This window comes from Myxine glutinosa, chromosome 3 (genome assembly GCF_964187855.1).
Source record: "Myxine glutinosa chromosome 3, kmMyxGlut1.1, whole genome shotgun sequence".
Classification (NCBI taxonomy): Eukaryota; Metazoa; Chordata; class Myxini; order Myxiniformes; family Myxinidae; genus Myxine; species Myxine glutinosa.
In genome coordinates, this window is record NC_136263.1 from 186697439 (window position 1) to 186720884 (window position 23446).

A 23446-nucleotide genomic window follows, 5' to 3' on the forward strand; every position below is an offset into this window, starting at 1 on the left:
CGGCTTGGGATCCTTGGATCCTGGGTTCGAATCCCAGTCGATTGCTAAATTAACACCAGGGGGGGTTGACTCAGCCTGTCATCCTTCCAAGGTCGGCAAATCGAGTACCAGCTTGCTGGGATGAATGATCCCGGTGTGTACCCCTGCTTAGAATAGGTACACCGTATCCCTGCGCATCGTAAGAGGCGACTAAGGGTTGGCGTCAGGAAGGGCATCCGGCCATAAATACATTGCCTCAAACAGGGAACCATGACTGTCATGGGGCCCACAAGGCTAACCCTCGCTATAGCGGGGAAAATGGCCTTAAAACGATCATTCATTCATTCATTCATCTTCTTTTACAATAAGGAGCAGTGTGTGTCACGCTTTAATCTAAAGGGTTCCTGCTGTCATAGAACAAAAATGGTTCCGTTGGAAAACGAATAATCGATTTAGTTTGAATCAAATTTCAAACTTGCAAAACGTCGTGTCCATTTATTCATACGTGATACCTTTTCACAGCAATTGGAGCTCGATGTGGTGGATCTAACGGTACCATTATGATTATGAAATAGCAACAACTTTTGTTCGAGTAAACTAAGTAAAGCATGGCAACACGGAAGGAGCACAAAAATTATACGAGGGCCTGGTGAAGTGCCTCAGATTATTTTTCGCCAAAACAAGTAAAGACTTCCGAATGGAACGAAGCACAGTCCGCACATCAGTTCTTCCCACTACTGGGTATGAAGTGATTCTGACATGGTGTCAATGCTACGTTGGTGAAGATGGCTGAGGGCAGCATGTCAGTGCTGTGAAGAGCTGGAGAGGAGAGTTGCGTGCACCACGACGATCCGAAGCGTAAGAGATGGTCAATGGAGGACCACCACATAGGATCACCAGCCCTGACTCGCCTTCGTCAGATTTTCATATCTTGCCCAAACTTTAGTAACGCCTTACGTGGAGAACATTTCTCTTCCTACGATGTCAAGACCGCTGTGAAGCGCTGATCAAGTCAGCAGGACGCACGCAGTTCTAACGTGACATCACAAAACTACTTGAACGTTGGTTGAAATGTGTGGACCACAGTGGTGATTACATTGAAAAATAATTATGTACCACGGTAGAATAAATATTGATGTTAGTATGTCTTTCTCATTCAAATATCTTTACCTGTTTTGGATACAAAGAGGTGGCATCACATTTGAACACACCCTTATATATAGTAATACTTCTTGAAGCAATATAAAAACATACAAGCGTTACGCCTAGGTCCCTCGTCGGTGAAATGATGTGAGTTGACAAAGTGGAAGACGCAAGGCGACCCAATAATCAATAGCGTTCTTCCTTATGCCTAGATACACCTACACACCAGATTAGAAGTTGGTACTTCGCTTATTTTTCAAGATATTCCACTCACAAGGTTCAGACATATATATGGTGGTGGCCATCTTGAATTTTGACGTGACGACCCAATTTTCAATAGCGTTCTTCCTTATGCCTAGATACACCCACACACCAGATTAGAAGTTGGTACTTCGCTTATTTTTCAAGATATTTCACTCACAAGGTTCAGACATATATATGGTGGTGGCCATCTTGAATTTTGACGTGACGACCCAATTTTCAATAGCGTTCTTCCTTATGCCTAGATACACCCACACACCAGATTAGAAGTTGGTACTTCGCTTATTTTTCAAGATATTCTGCTCAAAAGGTTCAGACATACACGGCGTCAGACATACATGGCGGTGGCCATCTTGGATTTTGACGTGGGTTGCACCCACACAACAACAACATGCATTTTAAGGCCATTTCCCCTGCTAGATATTTCCCCTGCAGGGGTTAGCCTTGCGGTCCCCATGACAATCTTCTCCATTTTGCCCTATTTTCTGCATCTCCCCTTGTTAACCCCCTTGCCCGCATTTTTTCTTCCACCATCTTTAGCCAAGTCTTTCTCGGTCTTCCCCGTCCTCTACTTCCTTCTACATTCATTTCCATCACTCTTCTCAACCAGTCACTTTCATCCTTCCTCAACACATGACCAAACCATCTCAACCTGTTTCTCTTCACAGCATCCATCACAGGCAATATTCCCATAATCTTTCGCAATTCATCATTTGTCTTCCTCTCTCTCAACAATACTCCACACATCCACCGAACCATTCGCATTTCCACCCTTTCCAGCCTTCGTTGCTGCTCTTCATTCATTACCCATGTCTTGCTCCCATAAATCATAACACTTCTCACACATGCAACACACACCTTTCCCGTCAGCTTCAACGACACTCCCCTCCTCATCAGCAAGCCACTCAGTTCCCGAAACTTCTTCCATGCACATCTCACTCCAGCAACCGTTGCCGAGTCTGATCCACCTTCTCCATTCAGCATGTCTCCAAGGTAGCAAAATGTTTTCACATATTCCAGCTTAACGCCATCTCCAAGATCCAACTCAACATTTCCTCCATCTGCAGCCCCCTCTGTGCACACCTTACATTTGAATGTAGCTGCCACACTGGTTGATGAACCCACTCAGCGCACATTGTACATTGAATGGAGTTCACTCCGACACCCTTCCTGCACACAGCACACGGCCACTTCCCAGTTCTTTCCACCTCACCACATGCTTTACCACTTGCCATCACCTTCATCTTTCCAATAATCACCTTCAGACCTTTTGTCTCCATAAATTCCTTCCACTTGTTCATCTTTTCCTTCAGTCCATCCATACTTTACACGATCAACACCAGATCATCTGCATACAACAACTCCCATGGTAAACCCTCCTTTACGTTCTGAGCCAGCACCTCCATCACAGCTACAAATAGTAGTGGACTTAGTACCGACCCCTGATGCACTCCCACCTTCACCTCAAACTCACCACTGTTCCCGTCCTTCGTCCTTACAGCTGTGCGCGCTCTTTTGTACATTGCCTTCACTACTCTGATCAACCATTCCTCCACTCCTAACTTCCTCAATACCCATGTCACTACTTCGCGTGGAACCCAATCGAATGCTTTCTCCAGATCAACAAACACAAGAAACAACTTCTTCCTCTTCTCCATGTACTTCTCCTGCAACTGCCTTACAATAAAAAGGCGCGTCTGTCGTTCCTCTTCCTGGCATAAATCCAAACTGCATTTCGTCGATCTTCACTTTCTTCCTTATCCTCTTCTCCAACACCCTTTCCAATACCTTCATTCCATGCTCCAATAACTTTATCGCTCGATACGAGCCACAGTCCCGAGGGTCGCCTTTCCCCTTGTATAGAGGGACGAGGGTACTCAGTTCCCAATCCACTGGAATGCGGCCTTCTTTCACCACCAGATTACAGATCTGTCATTCTCTTCACACCCCAACTTCCTGCTGCCTTCAACATATCTCCCACAACTCCCGCCGGCCCTCCCGCTTTTCTACTCTTCATTGCCTTTATCGCTTCCTCAACTTCCTTCTCAGTTATCTTCTCTGCCGGTCCTAAAACTGGGTTACTCTCTATGTTGACATCCCATTTTTCACCCACACCAAATTAGAATTCGGTCCTTCGCTTACGCACGCACGGATGGACGGACGCACACACGGACGGAGGGGAAAACCATAAGTCCCCCTTTCGCTCCGCGGTGTGACGGGGGACAAAAAGTCCATCATGGGAGGAACACCAACAGCCATGACAGCAAGAGCAATGTTAAAACGAGAACGACGCTCTTCAACGTCACGATGTTCAAAACTAGAACGACTGATATGCCTCCACCCACATGACATCATTGTAATACTTCTACCAAGTTTGATTTAAATCCATTCAGCTGTTCTCAAGTTATCACATTTTTACCTGACATGACCTTTGACCTCGGGACCCCAAAATGTAATCAGTTAATCTTTACATCATTATACATACCTGTACCAAGTTTGAATTGGATCACTTCAGCCGTTCTCAAGTTAGACATATTACAGACTTTGACCTTTGATCTCTTGACCCCCAAATCTAACCAGTCCATCTTTACATAATTGTGCCAAATTTGGTCAGAATCCCATCGCTGGTTAACAAGTTACCGTGGTAACAGGATTTTTACCTAACATGACCTTTGACCTCGTGACCCCAAAATCTAATTCGTTCATCCTTACCTCATTATACATACATGTACCAAGTTTGACCAAGATCTCGTCAGCCATTCCAAAGTTATCGCGGTAACGAAAAGCTATTATGGACGGACGGACAACCTGAAAACATAGACTTCGTCGGCGGAGACATAAATGTTCAGGTGTTTCACTTTATTTTACATCCTCATCCTCATTGAAACTCAGATATCCAAAGTGCAACTTGCTGTCTTTTCATGAAATCCGTCACCGAAGCGATGGGTCTTGTGCTAATTAACACCAATTGTATGGCAGGTTCGAATGAATGTTATTGTGCTTTGTTTCGCCTTCAACGTCATCGGTCCCTCCTGAGCTTTTGATGCGTTGGGGTTTAGAGTACCACAGGCATAGCAATTTAAACAAGCTTCTTGGTCTCTTCGAAACACTTGCTGTTCGATCAGTCGATACACCCCTGACAACGACCTTCCTCAAGGTTTTCGTTTTCCCAACTCTACCTTGGTTTTCTTTTTCTCAATTGTGAAACTCATTCAACTTGTGCAATGCTTCTTTAAACTAATCAGGGTTATATGTTGGTGGAAGAGCTCTGGTCCAGAGAAAGTTAAAAATAAAACGGCAACTACATTTTCAATTTTTAACAAGTGTTTTTTCACAATTTTGTAACAAGTCTGGGGACAGCCAAGATGGGTCAATGGGGCCTTCTCGCAATATTATAATAAACTTCCATGATGGTGCTCTATAGAGAGTACAATCCTGTAAGAGGACATCGGGTCAGCCATCCCATTATCTTTCAAAAAGGTCTGGCCATTGGCCCAATTCCAAAGTACGGTACTACCCATTTTCAGCAAGAAAGGCGAGGGTCATCAAACTCCTAGATCCCACACCAAGATCATTGGCAGCAACCATGCTATCTCTGGACCGATAGGGGGATCTCAGATGAGAATGATTACTTAACCTCAAATAAAATGGACATGAAACATGGAGTTAATGTTACCCTGCTTATTTGCTTTATTTATTTTTGTACAATGTCCTGAAAACAAGCCTGTACATCACAAAGGCTGTGGTAAAAATGGGCAACCAGAAGAAAAAAAAATGCAACCTGAAAAAAGGTCAACGTCACATTCATGGATCACATAACCTGGGTGTGAGGGGGGTAGAGGTGAGTGAAGAAAGAAAACAAGTTGGAGGGAATGACATTTCCTGAACTTTACTCTTCCAAATAATTATTTTGCAATGCACAAAAAAAAAGACAATATGATAAAGCAACACGTTGACATCGACAAAACGCTAACCATCATCCCTCGACTTGCCTACTTTGAAGGTTGCCATCAAATTTGGCGAAGCACGAAGTCACGAGTTCCTCAATTCAGCAGTTTCTTTGTCAATGGAGTTCCTCTTATCCATCTAGTTTTGCCGCAATGGTGCGATTAATGTGACGGAGAAAACAAAACCTGACATCCCACCCATAAACACCTGCAAAAACGAATGTTCAGTGGAAGGAAAAAATTTCGTACGATTAGGCAAGGCAAACATGAGATCACAATATGAAGTACATGGAAAACAGACATCTTTGACTTGGCACAGCGTGCAGGTCCAAACATCCTGCAAAAAACAGCCTCCATTTAGCTAACCCAAAGGTGATGAATTACAAGGACAAGCATTGCAGCAAGAAGTCTCTCGTTTTAACCAGGTGACTAACGTGCCAGCAAATGCAGAAAAAATGGTGGCCAAACTTGAGGCCTTCCATTCGTGGGCTGGATACTGTCCCCATGTTGACAGTGCAGCATAGCAGTTGGAAATAAAGCAAAAGTGACAAAAAGTTTTTGTCAAACTTCGTCCAGTCTGGTCCTTAGCTCCCCTTGATGAATCACAGCGTGTGGCGACACGAATCGGGTTTGGGGATTAAAGCTGGATTTCTTTCCGAAATGGAACCCTCAGCAATGCATTTGATGAACACCATGACGGGTCCCGTCCAGCACCACCTCCCCTCGATCTATATCCACGACGGATTCTCTTTTTGAAAACAATGCAACGTTGCATTAAACTTTATCAAATGCAAAAATAAAAATATCATTACGTACAATAAAAAGATCGAGAAGGTGGAAGATTTATATTCGAACCAACAAACGCTAGTACGTTGAAGATGCTGTGCTATAAAAATTTTATTATTATTCATTTCATTCGTTGTTGAAACGTTTGGGTCCCAACACTTCACAAAGAAAACGAGGACAGCGGTTGAAAAAGTTCAACATTACGCAAATTGTGCTCAAAGCCAGGCCCCGCCTCAACCACCGAAGCTCAAATCGTGAGCCGTCGTTCGTGCCGACCATCCACCGGATGTGCCCACCAGTTTTCCCTCCAACACTTGCCAACTATCATGCTGGCCTTTATTCAGGCTTTGGTCATTGCTCAGTCAGAGTCAGAAAGCACGATGATCTCTTGAGGGTCATACTGGGTACACACGCTCACCTGCAAAACAAAGAAATCACAGGAAAAGTTGATAATATATATATACACCATGTTAAAAACATAAATTAAAATCGAAAATGACAGACAACAATTAACATCAATGTAACAGGCCGAGTAGGCCACTGCAGATAATTTTTTGCAAGCTAATGCCACGTTTCCCATTCCAGGCGGCATTTCACCAGTCACCCTGTCAAGCCCATCTGCACACAAATCTCCTCCCTCAGTTCATCCATTCTCCCTCTATCCACCCTCTTCACTCCCACAATCCTCCTGACTCAGCTGTTCTCGCAAACCTGCAGCCTCTGTTGTTGTCTCTCTGGCAGTGCCACAATCTGCAGGCCGGAAAAAGTAGACCGGCATTACACACGACATCAGAGCCTTTCCTTTCAATTTCTTTGATATCTTTATGTAGCCATTACACCCTCCACCCTCCTCCACACTTTCACACCCACCTGAATCTTCCTCCACACCTCTGCCTTGGTCTTCCATCCCCGGTCACTTACCGCCCCCCCTCCCCCACCCCCCTCACAAGTACAAAACCGATGTCATTGTCTAATCCCCTTCACCTCCAACCTGATATTCATTTCTTTTCTCTGCAGCCCAACCCACATCACCTCAGTCTTCTCCATGCTCATTTTCAGTCCATGTTTCTCAAATGCCTCCTTCCACTCCCCCAGTACTTCCTGAATCTCCTACCCACTCTCCACTCTCCACGACAAAAACCAATATCAGCCGCATACAATATCCACCCCAGCATATCTTCCATGTTTACCTTCCTTCTTATCAGCTCTATCACCATGATAAACAGGAGTGCGCTGAGAGCGCTTCCCTGCCTCAAACCGATGTTCACATTTAACTCCTCCGACATTCCAAGACCAACCAAAACAATTCCCTTCGTTCCCTTGCACATCCCTTCCACCAACTTAACTTCTGCTTCTGGCACTCCCATCCTTCTCAGTGTCACGATATCTCAAAGGGTTGTGGACGGATCTGGACAAAACTTGGGGGACGAGTTGGATGCCTGACAGGAACAACCTATTTAGATTTTTGTTAGGGTCCGGATGCAGATCCTGCCCATCATTGGGACACAAAACAAACTGTTCAGCCACGAAGAAACTGTTCGTGCTTTGTACGAAGGGTATACGCTCTACCGAGTGCCGTTCTAGTTGTTCTTGTAGTCCATGGAATTTTCAACATTAGTCTCCAACGCAATCTACAATAAATGGACGGTGTGTGGTGTGGTGTGGTGTGGTGTGGTGTGGTGTGGTGTGGTGTGGTGTGGTGTGGTGTGTGTGTGTGTGTCATGCTTTTGTGTCTATTATGTATGTCTTTTAATTAATTACGTACCATTGAAATGTACCTTTTAACCCTTTAGACTGCTGAGACCCCTTCGATATTTGAAGACCCTTAAAGACCTCCAAGATCCTTTAGACCCCAAAATACCCTCAAGACCCAGACAATCCAAAACACCCAGATGACCCAAAATAACCACAGGACCCAGAGGACCCAACAAAAAATACCCCAAGGACTCAAATGACCCCAAAGACCCAAAACAAACCCAACATACCTCGAGGACCCAAACAACCCAGATGAGCCAGAGAATCCAAATGACCCAGAGGACTCCCAAAAACAAAACAAAATACAAAGTCCCAAAGGACCCAAAAGTAACTAATGATAACATAGTAGCAAAGCATAGATCAATACCAATAATATTAACAACAATAATAATAATAATAGTATCATTTGGCAAGAATAATAACGAACATGTAATCCCCGCCCTAGCCCCAGCACATCTGGTCTAAGAAGGTAAGCTAACACTCAAGCAGTACAGCAGGCAAGTGTGTTACAGGGTGGTGAAGACCGATGAAAATTTTGTCTAATGCACCCATTAGTATTTCAAAATTGGCAATATTCTTTCTTTCTCTCTTTTTCACTTTCTATGACTCACATGCATCCATACATCGCAACTAGAAATACCAGAGCATCCACCAGCCTTCTCTTGGTTCGTACAGTCACGTGAAAAAGTAAGTACACCCCATGTAAAGTTTTGACTTTTTCAACATATTTCAACATACAGCTATTTGATCTTCATTTCAACAATATTGATAGATAAAGGTGATATAATATAACAAATATCATGAAACATTTACATTTTGTAGTCCATTGTATAATTTAAATAAACATAAATGCAAATTTCGCATGTGGAAAAAGTAAAGACACCCTTGGCTCTAATAGGTGGTATTGCCCCCTATGGCAGAAACAACCTCAAGTTGGCATTTCTTATAACTGTCTACCAGTCTCTGACATCGACTGGGAGAAATTTTTGCCCACTCCTCCATGCAGAATTCTTTCAGCTGTGCGATGTTTGAGGGGTTTCTTGCATGCACAGCTCGTTTCAAATCCCCCCACAACATCTCGATGGGATTTAGATCCGGGCTTTGACTTAGCCATTCCAGAACCCTCCATTTCTTTCTTTTCAGGCATTCCTTGGTGGATTTACTGGTATGTTTAGGGTCATTGTCATGTTGCAAGGTCCACCGTCGGTTGAGCTTCAACTTTCCGACAGATGGCCTCACATTATCCTCAAGCACCCTCTGGTACAATGAAGAATTCATAGTGGATTCTATGATGGTGAGCTGCCCAGGCCCTGATGCAGCAAAGCAGCCCCAAACCATAATATTTCCACCACCTTGCTTTACAGTTGGTATCAGGTTCTTGTGGTGAAATGCTGTCTTTGGTTTTCACCAAGCATGTCTTCTGGTTCTGTGGCCAAATAGCTCTACCTTTGTTCCAGAAGTGCTGGTCTTTGCCTAGGTGTTCATTGGCAAACTTTAGTCTTGCCCCGATGTTTTTTTTTTTTGTTTTTTTTTGTATACAAGATCGAGGCTCGTGAAAGAGCGAACATTAATCACACAGAAAGACAAACCGACACATAAAACATATAACATCGGGAGCGGTAGACAAGATGGGGAGAGAGGGGGAAGGACACAAACACAACATTTGAGAGCAGGGACCGAGAGACATGGAGACATCGAGAGATCTGAGAGAGGGCGAGGGCTTTGGGGGGGGGGGGCATGGGAAGGGGGCGGTGGGAGAGGTATAAAACATATGGACACTGCCAGGACTTCCAGGAAAGAAGTTGGAATTTCAAACAAGGTGGATCTGGGGTGAATTAGCGGGGGTAGAAAAGATCAAGGTTTTGGATGGGGGAAGATAAGAGATGGTGGTGAACAGCTGTTTTAAAGACCTGGAGGGAGGAGTGGGATTGAAGGGAGTGAGGGAGTTTGTTCCAGAGGCGGGAGAAAATAGGAATGAAAGAGTGAAGGTGAGCAGAGAGCCGAGATTTCGGCAGTTTAACCATCAGAGGGTTGCTGGCAGATCTTGTGCGACCTGTAGGAATATTTGGGGGACAGAGCACAGAGAGAGCTGGGGGTGCAAGGCCGGAGAGGAGTCGGTAGAAGACAGAAAGACCACCTACCTGCCTGCGGTGAGTGAGTGAAAGGCCCTCAGAGATAGCTTCATCGCGGGAGATTCCAATAATTCTGAAAGCTTTGGTTTCAACAGCGTGAAGCCGAGCTAGGTGTGAGGCAGGACCACCGGCCCATAGGGGAGAACAGTATTCCATTGAGCTGCGGATGAAAGCCTTGTATGTGGTGAGGAGCTCAGGTGTGCCGAGGAAGGACTTCGCACGACGGAGGATGCCCAGTCGGCGACTGGCTTTGGAGGCCAGCTTGGAAATGTGGTTTTCCCAAGAAAGATCATGGCAGATAGTGAGACCCAAAATCTTGAGCGACAGAACTTCTTGGAGAGGATTGTTGAGAAAGTAGATGGGAGGGTTGTCCAGTCGATCTTTTCGGAGAGACATAGTAAGAGTGTGAGATTTGTCAGGATTGAAAGACATGTTCCACTTGTTTGACCAGTCTGTGATTTTGTCCAGGTCTTCAGAGAGTGAGGAGGCAGCAGACTGCCGATCTGAGGGAAGAGGAATGGAGCGGCAGAGAGTGGAGTCATCAGCAAAGAGATAGAGAGGATTTTCGAGAGAGTCAGAGAGATCATTGATGAAGACCAGAAAAAGCACGGGGCCCAGAACACTGCCTTGGGGAACTCCAGCCTGAACAGGAAGAGGAGATGAGAGAAACCCATTCAGGGCCACACGTTGACGACGACTAGAGAGGAAGTCCGCCAGCCATGCGTGGAGATTTCCATGGATACCAAAGGAGGAGAGTTTGGTGAGCAGAGCGGGGTGCCAGACCGTGTCGAAGGCACGTGATATGTCGAGGGAGACAGCTCTAATTTCCTGTTTGGCATTGAGGACCTCCATCCATTGTTGAGACAGCAGAAGCAGCATGTCCAGAGTAGAGTGACCTGGTCTGAAACCAAATTGATGATCAGAGATCAAGCCATTGGAGAAGAGGAAAGATTTCATATCCGAAGCAATGATGGATTCCATGACTTTGCTGATAATTGGGAGAAGGCTGATTGGTCTGTAGTTGCTAGGATCTGTTTTTGCACCTTTTTTGTGCAAAGCGGTGATGTTGGCTGATTTCCAAGCAGATGGCAGTTGACCTTGAGCAAAAGAGAGGGTGAAGAGAACAGAGAGAGGGTGAGATAGAGCGGCAGAGCAGGATTTTAGGACCCGTGGGCTGATGCCGTCGGGTCCAGTTGCAGAATCAGAGTCGAGGGTTGACAGAAACTTTTCCACCTTGTCAGGAGGAAAGGACACGGAGTCCAGGAGCAGCAGGGTACGACTGGGTATGGTGGGTACAGAGAGGGATGGGTTTGGGACACAAGATTTAGAGGCAAACACAGAGTTGAGGCATTCAGCTTTTTCACGTGCGGAGTCAGCTGTGTAGCCGTTTGAGGTAAGGGAGGGGATGGAGGGGGAACAAACACCAGAAACGGATTTGACCAGACGCCACCAGGATTTGGAAGAGGGAGACAGATAAGAGAGTTCGGTCTTGAGAATGGAGAGATATTGTTTCCTGGCTCTCCTGAGGGTGGACACACACTTGTTTCGGGCTTTGTGAAAGGAAATGAGATTTCCTTCCGTTGGATTTGCTTTCCAGGAGACGAAGGCAAGTTGTTTCTGGGCAACAGCCTCACCACAAGATTCCGTGTACCATGGACGGGAGGGAAGGGTATGACAACTGAAGACGAGATGGGATAAGTCTGTGCATGAGAGAGAGCAATTTACTTTGGAAGAATTCCCAGGATGAGTTGATGTCAGAGGTGGTAGAGATGGGAGACCAGTCCAGATGATTGATGGCTGCTTGAAGACCGTGCCAGTTGGCCTGAGTGAAATGCCAGACTCGTCGACGCTGAGCAGGCTCCCTGAGGATGGTCAGAGAGATGTCCACTTTAACAAGGACATGATCAGATGATCCGATCGGAGCAGAAGAAGAGCAGCAGACATTTTCAGGGAAGTTAGTCATAACCAAGTCCAGAAGAGAAGATGTTCCGTTGACTGAGATCCGGGTCGGGAAATTGACAGATTGTGTCAGTCCCAGTGAGTCGCAGAAGTCCTTTGCTGAAGAGCCATGGCTGGTGAGAGAGGTACCCACACCCAGCCAACTGGCATGGTGACAATTGAAATCACCACATATGAGGAAGAGAGAGTTGGGATGAGTAGATAGAAGTTGGTCCATATCATCAGACAGCGAGATGTAGATGGAGTCATCACTGTTTGGTGGACGGTACAACACACATATGAACAAGAGGTGGGAGCGAAGGGGAAGCCGTAGCCAGAGGTATTCCTGGGGGTGAGGTGGAGAGAGTGCAGTGCAGGGCGAGTGAGGAAGAGAGTTTTTGATAAAGATAGCAACCCCGCCTCCAGGACGAGGCTCAGGTCTATCATACCGGAGGAGGGAGTAGCCCGGGAGAGATACTATGGAATCAGAGACATCATAAAGGAGGAAAGTTTCTGTTAAGCAGATCACGTCTGGTTTGACAGAAGCAACCTGTATGGAGAGATCAGTTAAGTTTGAACGAAGGCCCCGGATGTTTGAGGTCCATACCGTTAATGAAGAGGAAGGGGGAGCATCAGATACAGAACAGGGGGGAGGAGGGGTAGGGTAAGATGTGGAAGAGGTGGAAGAGATAGGGAGAGCTGTTGAAGGTGTGTCAGAGATTTCAGAATGGCTCGGAGAAAGGGAAGGATGGGGTGGACAAAAGGTTTGATGGTGATTGGGTGAGCCACAATGAGGTGTTATTTGAGGAGGGGGAAGAGCGAGGCAGAAGGTTGGGGGAGATGGAGGTGAGAGTTTGAAGGGGGAAGAAGCGGGGAGGACGCTTTGAGGAGGGGGAGTGAGAGGGGGGAAATTGAGAAGCAATGAGGGTGGGGAGATTTGAAGGGGAGGGGTGAGGGGGGAGTTTGGGAGGGAAGGGACAAGGGGAGGGATTTGAAAGGGATGGGATATGGGGGAGATTTGGAGGGGAGGGGTGAGGCAGGAGTCTAGGAGGGGAGGGGCGAGGGGGCGTCTTGGCGGGGAGGGGTGAGGGGGTAGTTTAGGAGGGAGGGGGCAAGGGGGGAGATTTGAAAGGGATGGGTGATGGGGAAGATTTGGAGGGGAGGGGTGATGGGGAAGATTTGGAGGGGAGGGGTTATGGGGAAGATTTGGAGGGGAGGGGTGAGATTGGATTTTTGAAAGTGTACGATTTATGGGAAACGAACATTTATTGCAAAATGAGTTTCTTGTGACCTTCGAGTTAAAAATACGTTTAAGGACGCTGGATGGAGGATGGAGTGCAGGAGAGTTTAGGGAATGTAGAAAAAAGGCACTATAGGAGATGGATATTTTTTTTGGGATGAATTGATTTGGTGAGCAAGTCGAAAGCAGCCTTTTAAAGAAGAAGAAGAAAAAGGTGTTATAAAATATGACGGAATACATAACTTGAGGGGAAAGTGTAAACATTGAAGGTTAATGAGTGAAAACTATCTGGGGAAATGGGGGAGAAACACGTGGTCGAAGAACGAACGAACGAATAAGAATGAATAAACGAATGAGAACAGAGAAGGAAATGTGGTTTTTTTTTTGTTTTTTTTTTTTTTTTTTTTTGAGTTGAGATTTACACAAGGAAGTAGGCTATGGGTGAAAAGCCTGGGAATGCAGAGAACGAAAGTTATTGGATCACAAACGACGGACCGCTGAGAGAAAAACAAAGCCTCAAGGTTGTACAGTGCACACTGTACAAGGCCTCAAGACACGACACGGCAAACAGACGATCAATTTATGAAAGATAAACACCGAGAAACAACCAAAGTTGCACACAATAACTTCACACACCGAAAGATAAATACAGTTTCGACAAAATACAATTGTGAACAGACTTAACTTCGAAAAACATGGAGACCGTGTGGAGCTTCGAAAATCCCTCCCACCGTCTCCGAGATCTCGCGAGATCTGTTCTTTCTGGACAGCATGAGATGTTCTTTCTGGACAGCAAAGGTTTCCTCCTGGCACACCTCCCATGTAGATCAAATTTGTGCAGCCTCTTTCTAATGGTAGACTCGTGCACTTTGACATCAACAGTGGCAAGAGCTACCTGTAGGTCCCGTGATGACATTCTGGGGTTCTTAGAGACTTCTTTCAGCATCTTGCGGTCTGCTCTCGGGCTGAACTTGCTGGGGCGGCCTGGCCTGAACAGGTTGGCAGTTGTTTGGAATCTTCTCCACTTGTCGATGATCTTCCGGACAGTCGAATGATTGATTTCAAATTGTTTGGAGATCTTTTGAAATCCCTTCCTCGACTCGTAGGCATCTATAACCTTCTTTCTGACCTCATCTATAACCTCCTTCATCTATAACCTCTTTTGATCTAGGCATGGTGACGCCGCACACAACAACAAAGAGCAAACGAAACCAAATGTCTGAGGTTTAAATAAGACAGGTTCCTCCAAGATCCTCTCTGACGATGTTCTAATCATTTGCACCTGAGCTGGTACGCCTGATTCTAATTTTAGGTATTTGAAGTAGTGATAAATGTAGGGGTGTACTTACTTTTTCCACATGCGAAATTTGCATTTATGTTTATTTAAATTATACAAAGGACTACAAAATGTAAATGTTTCATGATATTTGTTATATTACATCACCTTTATCTGTCAATATTGTTGAAATGAAGATCAAATAGCTGTATGTTGAAATATGTTGAAAAAGTCAAAACTTCACATGGGGTGTACTTACTTTTTCACGTGACTGTATTGTCACAATTTTGTGTTTCCAGATCCTTGTAATCCCCACATTTCAGTGTGTGCTGTTCTCCCCAACACACACTGTTTATTCATTTCTCCTCCACATACTCCATTCAATTCAATCTTATAACCTAAGGAAGAATAAATTTTCCACTATTTCCATGTGATTGTCTCCCAATCTGAACACATTGATCTTCACAGTCGACACGATTTTTGTCTTTTTTATTGTTGTTGTTTAAATAAAGAAGGGTAGGGTAAATACAGGTGACTGTGGTGGAATGTGCACAATGACCTTCGTGCTTGGTACGATGGGCTTGCAGCTTGAGGCGACGCGTTTTGACTGCATCTGTAGCCAGCTTGAAGTCCTTGCACCCATATTCACCGGACCATTGGAAAAGGAAGATAACAATGTAACATTAATACAAGAGAAGAATGATTTTTTTTTTTCCCGATGTTTAACAAAAAATGGCTCGTAGAAGGGCTCGTTTATAGGAATTAGGGAAATGTGGGTGGTGCATGTGCAGCCACCCAGCTACTGGTTGCATCATTTTCAGTGGGCGCGTCTGCCGCTGATGCAATGCCTCTCTATAACCAGTTATCTGGTACTCATTTTGCCAACCTCGGAAGGATGACAGACTGAGTCAACCACACCTGGCATTAATTCAATGGGATTCAAACTCAGGACCTTCGGATCCCAAGCCAGCCACCCTAACCATTAGGCCAACACTAAATATACAAGCCAGCCTCCCAACCGCAACCAGGTCGACTCCATATGATGAGTGGATACCAGAGATAACGTTACCGTGTGGCAGGCGGTGCTCATCGCTCCCAGCAAGGTGCAGCAGCAGCTGTATGGGACACCTTGCTGGCGGTTCTCCACTGATGATATGGGGGTCGCATAGTGACTGATATATATATATATATATAAAATTAGGCCAACACCAATAAAGACATGTCCATAACTCAGAGGAGCACACATAGTATAGATTATATATATCTATACACAAAGAATTAAGTTAAGCACCCCTACACAACGAATTAAGGTAGGCACCCCCTAATATATATTCTTTGTGTATATGTATACATTGGCATATATTCTAAGGTATGTGAGATCAAATAATGATTGGTATGACATTAGCAATTATCCATTGATGAAATTGAGTGATCAAAGTGAAAAAAAGTGATTGGTTGCGTCAGTGATCCGATCACGTGGGTCCTACACACGTTATTGACGCAAAGATCGCTAGAGGTCTTCTCAGAACAATGACTGTACGTTAGAAAACATAAACGTCATCCACACTGTCCGTGATGGACCTATAGCTCCATACTTAAATTGAGGTGAAAATATGCCTAAAATTCCCAAAAAATTTCACCTTAAATTATTCAGAATAAAATATTGAAAACGGCATGATTGTTATGTTTTTATGTGACCATAATATCACTTCTCCAGAAAATATAGCAATATCATGGGTATATTACACTGTTTTGACGACAACAAACTTGTAATGTGCGAGGTTGTAAAAAAACGGGGGGGGTGCTTAACTTAATTCTTTGTGTATATATATATATAAAACACTGTGTGTGTGTGTGTGTGTGTGTGTGTGTGTGTGTGTGTGTGTGTGTGTGTGTGTGTGTGTGTGTGTGTGTGTGTGTGTGTGTGTGTAATGTTACCGATAGACTCCTAAACGGAGAGGCTTACGTGCTTGATATTTGGCATAGACATGGCCATTGAGCCTGGGACGAACATGGCCGAACTCAAAATATTTGACGATCCATATTTTTTATTCATATTTACCTCAGCGCATTTCAGCGCACGGAATCAACGGAATCAGAGCAGGTGGGCGCTGATTCGCTCAGAGCGATCACGTGATGACGCTATGAAAAAAAAAATCGCTATGACGCTATGAACGATATGACGCGATGACGCAAAAAATCGCTATGACGCTATGACAAAAAAAAATTGCTATGACGCTATGAACAAAAAAAATCGCTCACTTTACCAAGGGACTCGCTCTCCCCCCGTTCCCCTCCCCTCCCCTCCCCTTCCCTTCCCCCTCCCCTCCCCTTCCCCCTCCCCCCTCCCCTCCCCTTCCCCCTCCCCTCCCCTCCCCTTCCCCCTCCCCTCCCCTCCCCTTCCCCCTCCCCTCCCCTGTACTTCTGCTAGGAATATATATATATATATATATATATATATATATATATATATATATATATATATACATATATATATATATATATATATATATATACATATATATACATATATATATATATATATATATATACATATATATACATATATATATATACATATATATACATACATATTGTTACAGACGTGGCTTGGATGTTATTTACCGAGCGGTTTTATGGTATGACCACGTCTGCACAAGTTACCCGATTGTGCCCGAACGTTGACTAGTCGCGCGATGCTGGCTCAATAAGAAAAAGAAGACACCCGGCTGGATTACAATAACACAATACGACACCAATGTTTCAATTCTCAAGACCTCCGGAGGAGATTATATTCGTACGGAAAGGTCAGATTACAGGGGCTAGAGGTATAATCACAGAAAGACAGGCACTTAGACACACTCTTATATTAACCCCGGACAGACGACAGACAAACGGGACAACGGCTGACTCACACGGGGGTTGATGACAGGAAAGCGGGTATCGATGGCTCCAGGTCCTCCTGGGCTCGGGGCAGGGTACAGTACGGTCCGGTCCGGTCCAAAGATGCGGGGAGGTATCGTCGCGCTGGGGGTGGCGGTGGCTTCTCTCTCCAAGCTGAGGCGCATCTGACGTCACATCCGGCGCGGGGCCGCGTATATCCGGCGGGGAGTGACACGCCCTCGGCTCGTTAGCGCCGCCCCAGATGGAATCGGCACGTTGCTTCTCATTGGGTGCGTGGGGGGGTTACTGGCTCCGCCCCTGACGAGGAGCTGACAGCCAGCCCCTTCGGGGTAACGCCGTGGAGCGCATGGTCATGGCGGGTAACTGAGCCGGTGTGAGGACGCACACTCCCCGCCCCTCTGTTGTTGTAGTCGTAGTTGTAGTTGTAATTGTTGTTGTAGTTGTTGTTATTGTTGTTGTTTGGGGAAGAAGATGGGAGGAGGTATGGGAAAGGTCCTAAACTCACTACTGATGCCATATAATCACATTCTGGTGCAACGAAGAGTCATAATTAATGGAAACGAGGCCTTAACTGACATAGATTAAGAATAACTAGGAAGATGTCCGAAAGTTGTCTACGTGTGGTGCGGTGGACCTGGGCACGACATTTAATGGGGGAATAAGGGGAAGGTCGGCTCTACTGATTGTTGTTTACATGCAATGGGACTAGGGAATGGGGGATTGGGGAAAGTTGGGGAGTATTGGAGAAAATAGGGGAATATTTACAAGCGGATATGGAGGCCAAATTCCATATTCGCAACATTGCACCCTTCTCTACCCTCGGGGCGTCCCGACCCGATAAATTTTTACCTACTTTAGTGTGGCACGCAATGTAGTTCCCTCTACTATTAACTCTACCCTGAGTGCGACAGTTTTACAGATATTCACAAATGAGTAAATATGTCCCCCTGCGACGTTGCACCCTTCTCCTCACAGAAACACACCCACAGGATAACCGAATCCGGAAAGAATCCTCAACTAAACATACAGCCGGTAGGGAGCATTATTTACAAGATTACGCTGATATCTACACTACGATCCAGGACCTGTTTTTGGAGGAACACATGCAGATGTTATGCATAGAGAGAGCGCGCTTGCCAACATCGATACACCAACCCACGAGTGCTCTGTGGCCGACGGCCTTTAATAACGTGCAGAGCACCCCATCCCAGCATCAAAAGCACCACCCCACCACCAATCGGTGCAGTCACCATTGTTCAATGATTAAAAATAAATGCGACAACCCCTAACCCTGCAGGTGTCTCTTGCTCTTCGTGTGGCCTTCAGTGGTGTTAACTATTAGTGGTTCACCTGTATGGCATAGGTGCCACGTTGACCCATAGGTCCATCCCCGGGTGGTGCTTGGCCGCAAACGAACTGCGGTCCATTGTGGGTGGCCACAAACATTGCGGTCCATATGGTGTATCGATCCCGGCAGCAAACAGCGAAAGTGCAGGCCCACAACTGCGCAGCCAGCACCTCTCTTTCCTCTCTCTCTCTACCCCAAAGCCAGATCCTCGGAGGTGGGAGACAAAAGAAGCAGACAAGTGAGTAAGGTGGTAAGGGCGCAAAAGTGCACGCAATGTAAGGTGATGCACACTGGGGGCACATGGGAACCAGGTGAGACAGGTACGTTCCTATCGTACGCCCCCCCCCCCACCAGGTAACCTACATGGCCCCTCCCTTACCCCTTACTGTATCCACACAACACAACACTACCCATAAACATCTACTTTACAAATCAACAAACATCCCTACTGTCTTCCCCGTTCCTCCCATAAACCAAATTCGTCTTCTCTCCCTCCTAACCAATCAAATTTGCCATTTTCAACTCTCATCAAAATTTGCCATCTCCAACTCAACATCAAAATTTGCCATTACCAATTCAACATCAGTCCCTCCTAGGGAGGGAGAGATGGAATCACTCCAATGTCTCATCCACGTCGTGATGCGTCTCACAAATCCTCACAGCAATCCTTACTTCTGCACAAAACAAAGGAAACACAGGTGTGGAGTCATCATCATCACCTCAGGTAAGTGGCTGCGTATGGTGCGACAGGTTCATCAATCCTAACTATTTCCTAAATGACTTTACAACTTTACACTACCCGGGGTCTTTCTCCGGCCAAACCATTGGCCCTCTTACACTATTGGTTCTAAAAACCAATTCCCATTGGCCAGACTGTGGTGCTCTTCAATTTGGGGTCTCACTCCCCCGATTCATCTCCCGGTGCCCTCGCACAATTTCTGGGCTGTGGCGTGTACCTCTCCCAGTGGGTCTACCCACCTGCACACCTCCACCACTGCAGTTGCCTCCGAGCTTACCTGCTCCTTACCCTAACCTATCTACCTGGGGAAGGCCCTCTGGCGCTCTCCCCACTCCGTGCCCTCTCTGGCACTGGGCTGCCCGATCCACACCCGGGATCCTCAGGCACCCACTCACAACTACCGGCTCCCAGAGCCCACCTGCGGCCTCACCTGGCCGACATCCTCACAGTGGTGGAGTGCCCAACCAACTACACACACTAACAGGCTACACGCCCAGCCATTTCCACAACACTAATGCACCCATCCACAACACCATTCTGCAACCGCACCACAGATGCCAATATCCAACCACAATTTACCTGTACCCTCTACCTAACACTTACACTACCCGCCCCGGGTACTCGTGAAAAGGGTCCACTCTTCCCCCATCCACACCTTCGCACCATACACACCACTCCATACCCCTTACTCCAACTCTCTCCACACACCTGTACCTGCACACCTGTGCTCTCATTCTTGGTGCCGCCTGCACCCTTCTCTCCCCAAGCGCATTCGCGCTGATCCACCACACTCACTACTCATGCATTGCTCCACACACCCGTCCAGTTGCACACCTGTGCAATCACACCTGTTCAATTGCACACCTGTGCAATCACACCTGTTCAATCCTCACACACACGGCATCATCTCAGCTAACTACTCCCCTCTGAAACTTGCGCTCCCCAGCCGTCCCTTTAAACTATTGCGCTCCCTCGTCATTATCAACCACCCTAAACTACCTGCGTCCCCACTACAGGTATCAGTCACTAACTAAACTTAACGTTACCTAATGTCAATCTCTTCTAGATCCCTACAATATAACCTAACCCACCCGGGCTAGTTTTCACTGCCATACACCCCATAAACTATTGCTCCTTTGCCCCCTACATGGGAAGGGTGGCAGGGATGCCATCCCACCACATCGGGGGTCTCTCACTACCAATTTTGCACATCAAATTTCAACAAATTAAAAATTTGCCAATCATCTGCCAATCACTGTACCATTACCAATCATCACTCTGCCAATCCTTTGCCAATCATCAAATTTTGTTTTTCTCTAATTTTGGGGCCAAAACACTAACCTCATCACCCAGTCTACTCACTAATGCCTCTCGGTGCGCCAATTCCTGTCCAAAGCCCGGCTTCGTAAAGCCAAGCAATGGATACTGGTTGTTTTGTGCCGGCGGCTGGATGCGTCCGGCATTCGGGGCAGGGACGGGGGCTTACCCGTGCCGAGATCCCACGCACCATCTCGGCACGGAGCCATCCAATGTCCCGCTCTCGACCTGCCGGCACGTCTCACCAAAAAGTGGTCGCCATGACGACCCTTTCTATCGGGCTGCCAGCTCCGCCTAGTGGAGCACGGACGCGGCCGTTCAAAGCGAGGCCCGGCACGCACCGAGGGCCCGATTCGGCTATAAGTCGTTCTACACTCTACCCCGTCTAACGTCGATGCTTCACCTGGACGCTTACACCCCGCAGCCCGTTCCTTGCTCACACATCCAGCTGTGCCCATGCTCCTCGTACCTTTCCTTACACACCCAGGTACACCCATTCCACTCACAGCCTTGGTCACACACCTGACCACCGAACACTTTGGCACACATTCGTTGCTCGCACACCTCACCAATACACCGCTTCGCGCCCCCTCCTCGGTCACCCCCTCTGTGACAATCACAGGTGTGCCCTCATTCGCACACCCAACCATGTGCCTCACCACCAACTCCAGCGTGCATTCCCACTCACGCTCTACCATTCCAGGTGTGCATCCTTCCATCCCAGGTGTACATCCTCGCTCACCTGTCACAACCAACTCACTCTCCTTGTCACTCTCAATACTCTCACCACCATTCTTGACAGCGCACTCACCCTTACTCTTGACAGCGCACTCTTTCCTCATGCACCTGTCCGTCACACACCTTTCTCGCGCACACTCTCCCGTTACACCCTCTGTAACACTCACCACAGGTGGACACTCTTCCTTACTTCTGACAGCGCACTCTTTCCTCATGCACCTGTCCGTCACACACCTTTCTCGCGCACACTCTTGCGTTACACCCTCTGTAACACTCCCCACAGGTGTGCATTCTTCCTTGCCTTTGACAGCGCACTCTTTCCTCAGGCACCCCAGAGTCGGACTTCCTCGCACACCTCCTTTTTCGCACACCAGACCTGTCGCACACTTCACCAGTGGCCTCTCACGAACACCCGGGTCTATCTCGACCCCCAAGCCTCTTAAATCACCTGGCGCATCATACGCACGACCATATTGGTCACCACTTACACCGGGTCCTCTTCCTCTTCGCTTCTCCTCCATCACCTGCGAATCCCTCATCCGGTTAACGAGCACATCACGATCCAAACACAGACTTTGGACCAATTCTTTTATCTCCTCTTTTATCTCTTTGTTATCCCCTCTCCGTCGCTTCTTAATTTCGCTCACCCCTTCTTCCACTTCTTCTAATTTGTGCTTCACCTCTTTTATTCCCCGGTACGTCTCCTCAAGCTCATCCTCTAAGGCTACCTTGACCGTTTCCATGTGCGTCCTCACCTGCCGGTCCTTCGTCTCCATTACCTCTATCACCTCGTCCAACCTCGTTGTCAGTCCCTCACGTACCATCTGACATTCCCTCTTCGTCGCTATCAAGTCGTCTTTTAGTTCTTTCTGTGTCACTTTTAACCCTCCTAATACCGCAGTGTTCCTTTGAACCTGCTCCGTTAGTTCTTTTTGTCCCTCCGTCAGCTGTTCCACCTCCTGCGTCAGGACCTCTATGCCCCCCTGTAACTTTACAGTCCCCTTTCTCACCTCCTTCTCCATGTGCTCCTTACAGTGCCTCACCTCCTCGCGCACTCCTCCGACCTCCTCACTCACTCCTCTTCTGATCTCCTCTCCCATCACTTGCATCTCCTGCCCAGATGCCACCCTCATCTGCTCCATTTCCTCCCTGTGAGCATCCAGTTTGGTTTCTACCCCCATTCTGACCCCCTCTATCTGCTGCTCCATTTGTTTAACTTCCCTTTCCGCTTGGTCCCTCATGTCCCTCAATTTGCCTTCCATACTGTTTTCTAACCCCTCTAACCCATTTTTCACTCCCTCTATCTGATTCTCCTGGGCAGCCATTCTATTTTCTACCCCCTCTAACCCATGTTTCACCTCTTTTATCCCGTTGTCTAACCCCTCAAATTTCTTTTCTAATCCCTCACCGGTACCCCTCATTTGGCCCTCTAATCGCCCACTATCAACCCTCATTTGGCCCTCCAATCGCTCACCCTGAGCATCCATCCGGTTCCCCATTACCCCCATTTGGTTTCCCAAGTCATTCCTCAGGTCTTCACTTGTCTGGACCATGAGCGCCTTTATTTGTTCCATAAATAGGCCCCAATCCATCGGCGGCGCTGCTACGGTCGCGGGCGCGGTGACCAGCGAGGCGCCATTTTGTGCGTTTGCTACCCCCGCTGTTTCGCTCTCCTCACGTGTCTCAATTTGGTCCTGGACCGACCCTGCTTCACTCTCCCCTACCGGACCCCAGCCGTCTTGATCCGCCATAGCGCGACTTTCAAAATTCGGGTTTTGTAAAACAAAACGAATTTCGGCCGCTCCAAATTTTGACCAAATTTTTTTTTTTTTCCTCTATTCCTTTTTTTTTTTTTCAAAATTTGGTCGGGCCTCGAATCTCACTCCCGACACCAATTGTTACCGTACTAACACAATTGGTGTCCAAAATTTGGGCTAAATAAA

General features: G+C 46.8%; 1 protein-coding gene across 2 annotated transcripts in view; it reads right to left on the reverse strand.

The window, feature by feature from the left end:
• Window positions 1-5049: 5049 nt before the first annotated feature.
• LOC137422978 (uncharacterized) overlaps window positions 5050-23446 on the reverse strand; it is a 244669-nt gene continuing 226272 nt past the window's right edge. Inside the window, exons 11-13 of one of the 2 annotated variants that reach the window (XM_078774864.1) lie at window positions 15017-15089; window positions 6828-6866; window positions 5050-6534 (exon numbers count right to left, since the gene is read on the reverse strand). In XM_078774864.1, the coding sequence (XP_078630990.1) occupies window positions 6475-6534; window positions 6828-6866; window positions 15017-15089 (172 nt within the window). In that variant the 3' untranslated portion in view covers window positions 5050-6474. The remainder of the gene's footprint in view (window positions 6535-6827; window positions 6867-15016; window positions 15090-23446) is intronic. The other variant, XM_078774865.1, reaches the window with a different exon arrangement.